The following is a 13,460-nucleotide window of genomic DNA, read 5'->3' as shown; positions in this document are numbered from 1 at the left end:
GGGACCCCATCTTTCATCATGCGCTGTGATTCTTAACACCCCTCTGAGAGGCGTAACACCCTCCCCCAAACTCCCTTCCAGTGTTGGGTCTAGTTCCCTATGTTTGGGGCAGTTTTCAGGCTGGTGAGAAGTACATGTAGTTGGGGTTTGACACTGATTGTCCAGATATGACCTGAGTCCAGAATAAGTCAAAACTGTCAAAAACCAGAGTTTGAGTTGCCACGATTGTGGACCTTCTATTCTCTGGCCTTCTCTAGGATAGTGATTAAAATAGAGATGGGTTTTCACATCACACTCAGAGTTACATGACTGAGAATGTGAAATACACCCTGGGCAGATGTGTGACCTGGTCCCAAGTTGAGTAAAGTGAGCTGGCCTGGCACGTGTGCCCACGTCTGCAAGTGCCTGCACAGAAATACATGCCACTGTCCCTTAGTTCAGCAATTAAAATGCCAAAATGGGCATGCCACTCGCTGGTTACATTCAGGTAGACATTTGGGATTTGATTTTCCTTTTCTTTGCTCTTTTCGAAGACCTGTTCGCAGAATAGGTCCATACACTCAACAGGGTTGAGGCATGACCGGTGGAGAGGGTGCATGTGAGGGTGGGGGAACCGGACAGTAGGCACATAGAGAAGAGAATATGGAAGGAGGGGAGACTAGTGATTCTCAAGCCCACTTTGCAATCAGTTGTGAGAGGTCTTTGTCCCAGAAGATCTGTGTGGGTCCAATAGAATTTGTGAACATGTTAAGAGAGTAGCGTCCCGATTCAGAGAGACTGGGGATCAAGACTTAGACTAGCTGTGTGACGTTGGGCAAGTTACTTCATTTTTCTTGGTCTCTGTTTTTCCTTTTATAACATGAGGATAATAATAGCGTCAACCTGATGGTGGTTTGGGGAGACTGAGATAATGCCACACACACCATTAGTCCAGGATCCAGTGCATAAGAAACGTTAACCATTATTGGGGTGCCTGGGTGGTTCAGTCGGTAAAGCATCGATTTCGGCTCAGGTCATTCATGATCCTCATGGTCTGTGAGTTCAAGCCCCATATCTGGGTCTGTGCTGACAGCTCAGAACCTGGAGGCTGCTTCGGATTTTGTATCTCCCTCCCTTTCTGCCCCTCCCCTGTTCACGCTCTGTCTCTCTCTGTCTCTCAAAAATAAACATTGAAAAAAAAATGTTTTTTAATGTTAACCATTATTATTCCTACTATTGTGAGATTTTAGTAATAATGAAGTGATGAATGATGGGTGAGAGCAGAGGGGCAGTATGATGACTCATTGCATGAATGGAATTGTGTAGAGATTTCTCTAGCAATTTGGATGCGGGGAGCTCACTTTGAATGAGAGCGGTCCGGGACAGGCCCCTCCAAGAATGTGCTGGACTTGAAATTTGGGTGAGCCGGAGTTCCAACCAGGAGCCAGCTGTTTCTCCTTTCCTCAGAGACAAGAGTGAGAGGAAATGACTCCATTCTCCATTCTACTCAAGCCAAATGGTAATCAACTTTGATGGACTGTCCAAGTCCAGAGTCAAAGCCGAAATCAGCTTCCTCAGGCCACCCTGGCCAGCCCTGGCCTTCTTTCTAATGGCGGACTTAGTATGTGCCCAGGAAATGTGAATTCATTTACACATTAGCCGATGCAAAGGATGACCAGGAAGGTAGAGGCCTTATGTAACTAGGTTTTATAATGCAGTCAGTACAAACAATTGGTCCTTCAGTTATCAAGAATGAATTCCAGTTTAAATTTTGGCAGGTAGAGTTTGGGGTAGTTACGGGGAAGAACTTTGGTAAGGATGGGCAAGTTCTAAAACACATTATTAGATCAAGAGTAAGATGTGGAGACCTTTTAAGAGCAAATTGATCAGGAATGTCCACACCTCAATAAAGCAGCAATTTTTCCCAAATACGTCCAGGCATATGGTCATTCAGTATGAAGACTGTAAATCAGAGTTGCCTTAAAGCAGGCCTTGCATATTCTTATATCCCTAGAGGCAAGAAAATGACTGTTTAGAATAGACCTATTCTAGTGAGATCGCTGGTCATCACCGTCCACAATTCTGCCTGCCCTCAAATTCCATCTGCCCTGACTGGGGCTGGCCCTGAGTATCCTGTTGGTTTCGGTTTTCCGTGGGGCATTGATGTGGTTTTCTGTTTGTTTGCTTTTAAAGTTTACTTATTTATTTTGAGAGAGAGCAAGCGTGAGTGGGGAGGGGCAGAGAGAGAGGGAGAGAAAGAATCCCAAGCAGGCTCCACACTGTCCGTATAGAGCCTGACTCGGGGCTCGAGCTCACGCACCGTGAGATCATGCCCTGAGCCAAAATCAAGACCGACTGAGCCACCCAGGTGCCCCCGTGTGGTTTTTAATACCCTCCCAGCTTCAATCCTGATGTGGCTGCATTTTGGCAGTGGGGAAGCGTCTGGGTCTGAGGCCTGGGTTCCCTGGGTTTTCTCAGGAACCAGACTGTCCAAACCTCTCTGACACAGGAGCACCCTCCTTCCTTTTCAGCCAACTGTTCTACGGATTGTGTGTGACTACGAAGAGTTAGAGAAGTATGACAAACCTATGATTTACATTTGCTGGTTCTTACGAGAACCTGTACAAGTAGATTCTTGAAAGTGCTTTCAGTTTTTGATTGGTGGGGGCGCGTGTGTGGAGGGAGAGGCCACTGGTGCTTTTATTCATGTAGTTAGTGGATATTGGTGGATGCTGTACCGGATACTGGGCCAGGTTTGGAGGAAGCTATTGAAGTAGGTGGTTCTAGCTCTTGGGGAGCTTCCTGCAGAGTGAGTGGGGGGCCCTGCATAGGTGGTGACCCTACTGTGTCTTCAGTGGGGTGTTAGCAGAATCCAGAGTGCCGGGGGAGGGCAGAGGATAGGCACGTGATTATTTGGGGGAAGGTGACACCTCAGTTGAAATCTGAAGGATGAGCAGGCAAGGGTGAGGTGGAAAGGGCAACTGAGGCCATGACCTCCTTGCTGTACTTCTGTCTCCATGGCCTCCCACCCTCTGCTTCTCCCCCCAGGAGGATTTTTTTTTTCTCTCTCTGCAGAAATGAATGCTCAGAGACAAGGGTTCCGGAAACCAGAGATGAGTTATCTGCAGCTGGCCTGAGGCAGGAAACTCACATTTTCCTTCTGTCTCCAACCACACTGCTTCTGTTCTTGTTGGGAGGGAGGCAGCATGGAGGAAACCCCAGAGATTTTCAAGGAAAGAGGAGGTTCCAAGAACCATGCTTGATCTTTGATGGCTCTGAGTCGACACGCCCTCCTTCTGAGTCATTTGGCTGCCTGAGTCCCCCCGAAGGGAACGCACCTCAGGTTTTCCCATCTCTGTGAGGGAGCCTGGTGACTGTGGCAGGACCCTCAACCCCGGGGAAGAGCTGGGAAGAGCTGGAAAAGGAGGAGACTTTGGCCGCGGCCCACAGGCTGGCAGAGTTTGAGGCGAGACTCCCTGAGGTGATGATAATAGCAGACATTTACGTAGTGTTTAGTACGTGCCAGGCTTGCTTCTGAGTGCTTTCACTGTGTCAGTTCTTCTAAAACTCACCACACCTCTATGAGACGGGTACTGTATCCCTGTCTTGCGGATGAGGAAATAGAGGCACGGAGAAATGGGACGACTTGCCCAGAGTCGTACCGCTGGGATTTGAACCCGAGCCTCCCGTGATCTTAAACTTCTAGTAAGTAGGCTGCAGGAGGCACACAGAGATGGCCTTGTCCAGATTTAGGCCTGACGTCCCAGGGCACAGAATCGTTACCACATCAGAGGGAAGCAGGGTGCTGTCTTCTGAGGGCCCTACTTTGGGAGGGCTTGAGGTGGAGTCTCTTTTCAGCCCAGGTGGCCCTGCCTGAGTGTGTGTTGTTTTTCTCTCTGCTCCGGTTGGTAAACACATTTGATTTTGGGGGAGGGAAGGGTAGCTAAAGGGAAGTGACAAATGGGAAGCCTCTGGGGCTGGCCCCGTGTGGTGGTTGGTCTGCACAGTGTTTAGAAATGTGGATATCTCCCCTAAAAATCCAGGCCTCTCTGGAAAGTTCACGTCGGGCAGCGCTGGATGTGCAGCCTGGCCTGGAACTGATCAGCTCCCCTCCAGGAGCCAAGGCCCGGCTGCTGGCTTTAGAGAAGCCCACTACAGCCCCCCCGCTATTCATGCCCACCTGCTTCCCTCACCCACCTTGCCTACCTGCCCCTGTGAGCCTGTGGGGTGCCATGGACCGACTTTCAGGTTGGCCTCGCGTTGAGTGAGGATCTGTATACATGGCCCTGGGCAAGGTTCTGAGCGTCTGTCTCATCTTGCAGATGAGGATAAATTCCTACCACAGAGGCACTGGAGAATCAGCAGCCCTGTGCGTCAACTGCCTAGCAACGTGCGTGTGACATAATTAGGTCAACCTTTCCTCCATCTTTTTCACTGTCCCCAGCGCCACCCACTGGGGTGCAGGAAACTGAGATGTATGGGAGTCCTGGCATTTTGCCTGAGTCATGGACACCACTTCCAGTGGCCCCGATAGAACGGACCCAAGGAGGAAATGGGGCATTTCCATGTTAGTGCTTAAAGGTGCCACTTCCTTGGGGCACCTGGATGGCTCGGTCAGTTAAGCATCTGACTTCAGCTCAGGTCACAATCTCACGGTTTGTGAGTTTGAGCCCGGCTTTGGGTGAGCTCGAGCCGCACTTCTCTCTCTCTCTCCCTCTCTGTCTCTGCCCCGTCTCTCATCTTCGGAGGATTTCGCAGTCGGGTCGGCGGGACACTGATCAGCATAGCATCAGTAACCGAGTCTGCAGGTCCCCTGCTGTTCCTGGATCCTGAGGAAGTGGGGTTGGACCCCGCCAAGGGGCCAGGTTGGAGGGCCTGAGTACGTGGGGCAGCCCCTAATTGCCAAATGGCACAGAAACGTCGAACAACTCATCTGGCTGTCCTGACGCGTGCTGGTTAAACACGAGCCCCGTGGCATCTGTCTCCAAACTGCTTCGTCATCCCTTGGGATTTTGCTGCTTTGGGTCTTTCCGCACGTGCAAGGGAGATCATGGCTCATACCCGAGGTGGTTTCTCTACATCCTTCGTGCCGCTCCTGCGCTGCCTGTCACCCTGTGGTCCCCACGCCCCCCAACCAGCATCCAGCTCCGGCAGGGCCTTGTTTACTTTCGAGTCCACAGAAGTGGGAAGTTGACAAGACGGTGAGGGGCGAGATGGCGAGTCTGTGTAATAACAGGAAATCTTGTCATCTGGGGTGGTGTCTCGCCCAGTCAGCCTGGGAGGGAGAAGGGGTGAGATAATACAGACCAGTGAGTGGTTCCCCATTTCTTTCCCTATTGTGGCCTTTTTGGCTTCTGACTGAACTTCATGCTCTGTTTCGCTTTGGGGCCGGGTCCACATAAGTGTTCCTTTGCCATTACTCCTGGGGCGCATTACTCCTGAGGCCCCACTTCCTTCTTCTGGCTCCGTGGCTGCAGCTGCCACTAGGGGTGGTGGTGGTTAGCTTAGGATTCGGTTTCCACACGAAACCTGGCATGGAGGCCCCGTACGTGAAACAGATGAAGCATCTCATTAAGCTGAGATGTTACTTCCATCTTCGTCACAGCCACATTTCCCCCCAAGTATGGCCCCATCCTATGCCTTTACCCTTAAATCAGTGAGGTCTGGCCCTAGTGTCCAGGCCCCTTCATGAGTCTCACCTGGGTGCTTAATGTCAGGTCTGGGAAATGCTGGCCCAGCTGTCCTTTTAAGAAGATGCTGGAGCTCCTGGGTGGCTCAGTCGGTTGAGCATCCAACTCTTTGATTTCAGCTCAGGTCATGATCCCAGGGTCATGTGATCAAGCCCCATGTCAGGCTCTGTGGTGAGCGTAGAGCCTGCTTGACATTCTCTCTCTCTCTCTCTCTCTCTCTCTCTCTCTCTCTCTGTCTCCCTCTCCCTTCCTTCTTCTGCCCCCTCCCTTGCTCATGCATGCACTTTCTCTCTCTTAAAAAAAAAAGATGCCAAGAAGCAGTGAAATTGAGTCCTTGGGAGTGTGGGCTTCAGGGTCTGCAGCCCTGGGTAGAATATGCACCTGCTGAGTCTTGTGTGTGCCAGGCTTCTTCTGGGAACTAACTGGTCTAGGATGAACTCCCTTAACCCTTACGCTATCTGCGGAGTAGGGATCCTCATTACCCCTGAACTCCAGCTGGGGAGCAGATACAAGGGACTAACCTGGGACATTGACTTACAAAGGTTATTGCTGACAACAGTTTTGAGGCCCAGGAGCTGCCTCTTGGTCCTCACGCTCTGTGAGGCTCCTCCCATCTCGTCCTGTGCTTGCTGCACACCCTCCTGAGTGACCTCTGAGCATTGGTTTCCTTAAAAAGTGGAGCTGTCACTACAACCATATGGCTTTGTTTCTAGCTTACAGGAGGAAACACATGTTGTGTATGTTGTGGAAAACAGTGCCTGGCACCTAGTAAGTGCTTAGTGAAGCTTTAACTGGGGGAAAAGATCGTCCAGCTCCATCCTAAGAGCAGTTTATTTCTTCTTCCTTATTTATTTGCTGCAATAAGTCCCTACTTTCCTGTCTTCAGGGAAAACACCCTAGGAAAGGGTGGAAAAAGTGGAAGAGGGATGCTGGATTCTTGGCCCCCGTGCCTGAGACAGAGCATGCATCGTAAGGATTGGAGATCAGAGATTTCCTGTCTTTTGCATCTAGGGAACCACAAACCATAGGCTCGTTAATTCTGTTGTCTTCCTCCTGCTTTGCTCTTCTTTCTCGTGCTTTACAGACTAAACTGGCAAAGTTGGTGAGGAAGTTACAGGGCGAGTTGTTTTTCTGTGAATGTAGGTCCGCATACCTCTAATGCCTTGATACTTACGCTCTCCATTTTTGGAGACGTTGGTGCACCTGGTGCCTCCTGAGACCTCGGCCCCGGTGAGAAGAAATCACTGTCCGAGCCCTGCCTATCCCTTCTCTTAGCGTCTAGTCTAGCACCGTGGCTGGCACACCGCAGGTGGTCAGGAAATGGTTGTGATTCAGTGAATGAATTCATGGATCTCTCTTCTCTTATCAGTCACTCTGGAGGGAAGCGACTGCCGAGTTCCCCCTGGGGATGGTGTATCATGACAGAGGGGTGGAAAATCCCTCTTTCTCTCAGTTCAGCTAAGATCATGTTTTTCAGAAGTACTCGTTCCTTGTAAACCCAGTGCAAGCAGAATAAACACCGAGTAGAGAAACAGGTTGGAGATTTTGTGGTATGACTCAGCGGCAGTCTGCTCTCCGATGGCTGGGCCAGCTCTGGCCTTTCCTCCCCGCTTTTCTCTCTGAGTTGAATTCTCAGGCTGCCAGGCTGAGGAGGGTTTGCGTTGGCAGGTTCTCTGCTTGTGGGGTTCTCTGTTCCCTAGGACTGCCTGCTTCCTGACATCACGCCCTTGATGGGAACTCACTCCCAGAATTCCTTCGCAGCTGCATCTCGTGGTAACCTTGGGGGTGGTTCTTGTTAATTACAAATTTTTAAAATTTAAAATTTTAAAATTTTAAAATTAAATTTTAAAAATTCAATAGGACTTTGTTCACAGGGTATGAAACATTTATATAGTGAGTTGTACCTTGAAGAATCTCCCTCTCCTGTACCCCAGAAACCCAGCTCTCATTCAAGCCCCCGCAAAGATAATTATTATAACAGCAATTTAGTGGACTTTCTCCCAGACCTTCCTTAGGCATATGTAAGGAACATCGATATGGAAAAGTAGCTGGGGATATTCAACAGTTCATAGGAGGTCCATAGACTGGGTTGATCTGTAGGAGAATATCCCCTAACTTCAGGGAATAAAGTTTGCTAAAGTGTTTTGTTGCCCCACCAAATTTCCAGCAACAACTTCTGCTTCCTCCGTGTCCTTACTTGGGGAGATGGAGAAGAGGAGACCAAACCCAGTATTTATATATAATTCTCTATATAATTTTTTAAATGCATACACGCTTCATGGTTTAAAAATCAAGGTGCTATTTTAGTTCAAAGGGCCTGTTGGAAACCAAATCACATCGCTCTTGCAGAACAGCAAGTGAAGAGAGCAGATCTGACAACTGAGTTCATTGGTATTCTGTAAATAAAAATCTATATATTCTTCCTTTTCTTTTATCTTTTCACAAGGTAGCATATTATACACACTATTCTGTATCCTGCATTTAAAATTTTTTTTTTTACATTTATTTATTTTTGGTAGAGAGAAACAGAGCACAAGTGGGGGAGAGGCAGAGAGAGAAGGAGACACAGAATCCGAGGCAGGCTCCAGGCTCCAAGCTGTCAGCACAGAGCCCAACGTGGGGCTCGAACTCCCAAACCGCGAGATCATGACCTGAGCCAAAGTCGGAAGCTTAACCGACTGAGCCACCCAGGCACCCCTGTATCCTGCATTTTTAAAAAATTAATTTTTGTATCATTAGAGTTCTTCCCTCTCTCTGTCTCTAACAATTGCATAAAATTCCATTGTATGAATGAACCACAATTTTTTATGAGCACTATTGGTGCCCATTTTTATTGATTCCTGTATTTTCCTGCAGCAAAAACTCTGTACACATATGCAGTGACCTTGTGTAATGCATAGCATGCCCAGAAGTCCGACAGGTTTTGTAAGGGACAGAGCAACTTACTGACACGCCTACCCGGGATAACAGAATGTTGGCTTCAGTGATCCGATGGGGTCAGTTCTGTTCAGCTAGGTCTAACAATAATACCTAGTGGACAGGGTTTTAAACTCAGGATAGATGAAAGGAAAAGTGTCTCATTCTCTTACCATACCTGGTTATAAATGGTCCATGGTGCTTTAAGTTTATAAAGCGGGTTGTTGTGCACATTCCTGTGCAGGTTCCCCCTCGGTAAAGGACTGAGGATCGCCCTCATCAGTGTGCAGGAAGCAGCTCTCTGTGGTCTGTGGCTTGTTCCCATCCATCACCCTCCCATCGCTCCTGGTGCGGCTGCTCGTAGCTTCAGAGTCCTTTCTTCTGTGCCTTTGTCTTGGTGGTTATGTCAGGTTCACTCCTTAGCCTCTGCTCCTTTATCAGCTGATTTCTACCCCATGCTTTGTGTTCCCTTAACGCTCTGCAGAATTCTGTCTGTGGCCATGGCTTGCTGCAGCCCTCGCCTTACCATAAGGTGCTATATCTCCCCCTCACTGGAGGCCCCAGCCTTTCTGCATGCCCTGATAGGTAGGGGAAGATACTTCTTGGATTCCTCACTTGGGTAACATCAGGAGGCACTCAGAGTGCCATTGTGAAATGTCCCTGGGCAGTCATCGCCTGTTTAACCATGTCTAGCCTCCATTAACAACTGTTACATTTGCATAGGTCCCTCCTCCAACGTGCTCCAGTAGGGTTTTCCATGGTTGTTGACCTTGAAGGACTACCCTTACCCCTAACCTCTTTCTCCTTCCATTTTACCCAAAGCATCTTCATGAGCACAGAGTTTCCCAGCACAGATTCCTCAGAATGCCAATTCCATAGCGTATTATTTGGTCTCAGAGCCGTGTCAGCCCCTCAGCATTATGGGTACCTGAGATGTGTGTGGGAAACTTTGTTTGAAGTAGCCCATTATTAGGACTTGGTTTTCTAAGTCCTTTTGAGGAAGCCTGGCTTCTTCACCTATGGTTTTGAGGCTTCCCAGTGGCCATGAAGACTTCCCAGTGGCCAGCAGTCAGAAGCAGCCTCTCTGACTCTTCCTGTTTGAGAGCCCCCATCTGTGGCTGCCTGCCAGGTTTCTGTTTTCTGTCTGAGAGACACTTCTAACCTCCAAGAGCAGCGATGAGCAACCTGCCCTAAGCCTCCTGACTGATGAAGGTTCCCCTGTTTCTGTCAGACCTGCCCACCATCTGGGAGAGCTTCTGGGTTGTGTTGATGGGGCAGCCTTCCAGGAGACTGCCATTAAATTGGATCTCAAGATGCGGTATCCACACAGGCACATTGTCTTGGGAAAAAGAAGGTATTTTCCGTGTGCAACCCGTGTTTGCAGCTTTCCAGGGCTCTTTCTGGTGTGAGAATTGAGATCATGGGTGTCTCTTTCTCTTTTTTGATCCCGTTGCATCGATGATCTGCACAGAATGATACCTCACTGTCACTTCCTGTTTCTCCAGGACACGGAGAACATGTGGGAACACATTTTGGGGGCGGGGGAGTTGATATCCAGCGGGGGTTGTCAGAAGGCTGAGCCTTTGCTCCTTAATGACCGTGGCTGGTGGGGTGACACAATTTGAAGTCAATGAGGAGTGTACCCTCTAAGGGAGCACGTTGGATCCGGAGAGCCAGTTATTCATGTTTTTAGATTCATTGCCTTGTTTGGATCAAGTTAAAGAAGGATCAGTAGGGCGGTCCCACGATTTGTCACAGGGAGATGGGGACCTGGTGCCAACACCTCTATTTTTAAAATTCTTTTTTAGCTCTAAAGACTCTTTGAAATTATCCTGCGAGTGTATTTATTAACACACTATCGATCCACACCACCGAGACCTCATCTGTCTTGGTTGTTCACTTCCCTCCACCTGGTGCTGGCCCAGTGTCTGGCACGTCAAGGGAAGCTCAATAAACTGGATAAATAAAATCTGTCTTCCCTGTTGTAGCCCCCTTTGAACGACTGCCTCAGTCACTTGGGGGGGGGGGGTGGTAAAACCATCCAAACTATGGCACCATGTTGAATGTCTCTGATGGATTTGGAGGAGAGACAGAGTGGGATTATGGGGAAAGATGTTGAATTTGCAGAAGGCCTGGGTTTGAATCTTCACTCTGCCACTGGGGGCCTCTCTGAGCCTCTGTTTCTTTACTTATATTGGAGGATAATAATTGCCCTCCTCTCACACATACTTTACAGTTCTTCAATCCTTGGCTGAAGAATGCATGAAAAATATGTTTTAAACCATAAAGTCTACAAATATGGAAGATTACAAAATTATGGTCTTTCTCTCTTTCCTTTTCTTTTCTTTCTTTTTTTTTCTTTTTTCTTTTTCTTTTCTTTTTCTTTCTTTTTTTTTTTTTTTGCTTCCCATGAAGCCAGAGTCCCCTAGCTTGCTTCTACCAACTCTATTAGAATTAGAATCTCCCGCGACTGCCCTCTGGCGATGGTTGTCTTTGTAGAGCGAACTAAGGAACAGATACCCTTTTAGGACTTCCATTGCCTGAATCCCATAATAACTTTGGTACAGAGGTATTATTAGAGCCTAGCACACTCCTTTCTTAGACCTGGCCTTGGCCCCTATGCCACTGGGGAGCACTCTATCATCGTATGTGTCCGTGAGTTAGGCACCGGGAGCTCTACTATCATGGGCTGCTTGATGGTGTTTCTCTCTCCCCAGGAGGCTGCTGAAGAGTGAACTTGGATCATTCATTACAGACTATTTCCAGGTAAGCTGTGTGAGTCTGAGTATCTGTCATTATAGTGCACATGGATACATGTACCTAAAGGGATGGCCAATACCATACACCTGGGCATTCCTTCAACATCCAAAATTACATATGCCGAGTCCCTGATAATGCACAGGGCCAGTGTGGTCCCTGCTTTTATGGAGATTACAGTCTTGGGCAGTGGTTCTCAGGCTTCTTGGTCATCCTTACACTCTTAAAAATGATCGGTTATTTGGGTTATCTCTGTCTTCACCATATTGGAAACTGAACCTGAGAAACTTAAAAATATTTAAGTCATTTAAATAATAAACCCATTACATGTTAGTCTAAATAGCATTTTTGTGAAAAATAACTTTTCAGAATAAAAAAAAATAGAAGAGAGGCATTATTTTACGTTTGCAAATCTCTGCACCATCTGGCTTCATAGAAGATAGCCGGATGGATCCTCCTGTCTGTTTCCCATTCGGTCTGTTGTGACATTGTGCATCATGTGGTCTCTGGAAACCTGCACGGTACACTGATGGAAGATGCGAGGAAAAGGGCAAATTGTGGCTTAGTGTCATTAAGGAACTAGTTTTGACCCTGTGGAAAAGGTCTGGGGATATGGGACCTCAGACCACACTGTGGGAACTGCTCCTCTAGCAACATTCCCTCTCACCCCCCGGGGATGGCATCTAATTCGGTGTAACTGTATGTACCCTTCAGCCAAGTGACTTCTTGTCGCTAAGCCTCCTAGTCTGTTCTGTTAAAGATGATTGGATCCGGCGACCTGACACCCCTCCTGCCCAAACACTGTTGTTATGAGGCTAATGAACTCAAGGTTCCAGACTCCCTTAGAGGATGGTTTATTTTTCTTCTTCGTTTTTTCTTTATTTATTTTGAGAGTGAGAGTGTTGTGTGTGCATGAGCAGGGGAAGGGCAGAGAGAGAGGGAGAGAGAGAATCCTGAGGAGGCTCCGTGCTGTCAGCGCAGAGCCTGACCTGCGGCTTGAACTCATGAACTGTGAGATGCTAACTTGAGGTGAAATCAAGAGTCAGAAGCTTAACTAACTGAGCCACCCAGATGCCCCTCAGAGGATAGTTTCTAATTGACTGACACAAGTTGTTTTCCTGACTCCACCCACAGGCATGTGGGAGAGGGCATGGGGATGTGTTGTTTGACAGTGAGTAACTGATACTTTAGTGAAGTCAGAGTTACTACTTTTCCCCGCTAATTAGCTGAGTAGGTCTCGGGCAAGATGCCTCATTTTCCCCATCTGTAAAATGGGAACAAAAATATGACCTACCTTAGAGGTCGTTGGTTTACGTGAAATAACACATGCAAAGCATTCAGCGCATAGTGTGGGTGTTGGGTGGGGGACAGAGTAGGGGAGTGGTCAATATCGTGGCCTCTAAAGCCAGACTACCTGAGTTTAGTGCCCAGCATAGCCCCTTACCAGCTGTGTGACCTTGAGCAAGTTGCTTTACCTCTGTGTGTTTTAGTTTTCTGTTCTATAAAACCAGGGGTGTTAAGACCTAACCTTATAAGATTGTCGTGAGGACTAAATAAATTGTTATTTGTCAAGTGCTCAGAACAGTGACTAGCACAGAGGAAGACAGAGTAATGCGGTTATTAAACTTAACTGTATGCGTATTTGTTATTCTAAAGTGCAACCCTTTTAATGGGAAACTAACATAAAAATACCTAACATCTTGGTTTCAGGTTGGTGGTGCTATTCTATACCCACGGAGAACATACTTTTATTTAAGACAGGTTAAAGAATTTTTAGATCTTAAAAACAATACTGACATTCTTTTTTTTTTCTTCCTTACCAACATTCGGGAAGCTTACATTTTTACGTGCACTTTTAAAGAATGACAGATGTTAGTCCTTTAAAACACACACACACACACACACACACACACACACACACACACACAGCAGAGAATGGCCACTATAAATATGGACAAAGCAAGACCCAACAGCAGCCTGGAATTCTATCGGGTCAGATGTCTCAGCTGCTTGAAAGAAAAAGCCCCTGTCCAGGGAGAGACAAACATAAAGATTAAGAAAGAGGTAATTAGTTACAAATGTGAATCATCTCAGTTGCCCTTGACTCAAAGGTCAGCC

General features: G+C 47.7%; 1 protein-coding gene across 8 annotated transcripts in view; it reads left to right on the top strand.

Annotated features, from left to right (window-relative positions):
- PRR5L (proline rich 5 like) overlaps positions 1–13,460 on the top strand; it is a 73,894-nt gene that overhangs the window by 25,433 nt on the left and 35,001 nt on the right. For 6 of the 8 annotated variants that reach the window (XM_019470126.2, XM_053899829.1, XM_053899828.1 and 3 more), the window contains one exon: positions 11,303–11,351. The exons of 1 other annotated variant lie outside the window; for it this stretch is intronic. In XM_019470126.2, the coding sequence (XP_019325671.2) occupies positions 11,303–11,351 (49 nt within the window). Of the gene's footprint in view, positions 1–9,577; positions 9,940–11,302; positions 11,352–13,460 lie in introns of those variants that run through there. One more of the 8 variants, XM_053899831.1, reaches the window with a different exon arrangement.

Source organism: Panthera pardus, unplaced genomic scaffold (genome assembly GCF_024362965.1).
Source record: "Panthera pardus isolate Hobbes unplaced genomic scaffold, ASM2436296v1 HiC_scaffold_12, whole genome shotgun sequence".
In the NCBI taxonomy this organism is placed as follows: domain Eukaryota; kingdom Metazoa; phylum Chordata; class Mammalia; order Carnivora; family Felidae; genus Panthera; species Panthera pardus.
Note: the sequence above shows the minus strand (reverse complement) of the source record. Positions and strands in the feature narration are given on the sequence as shown.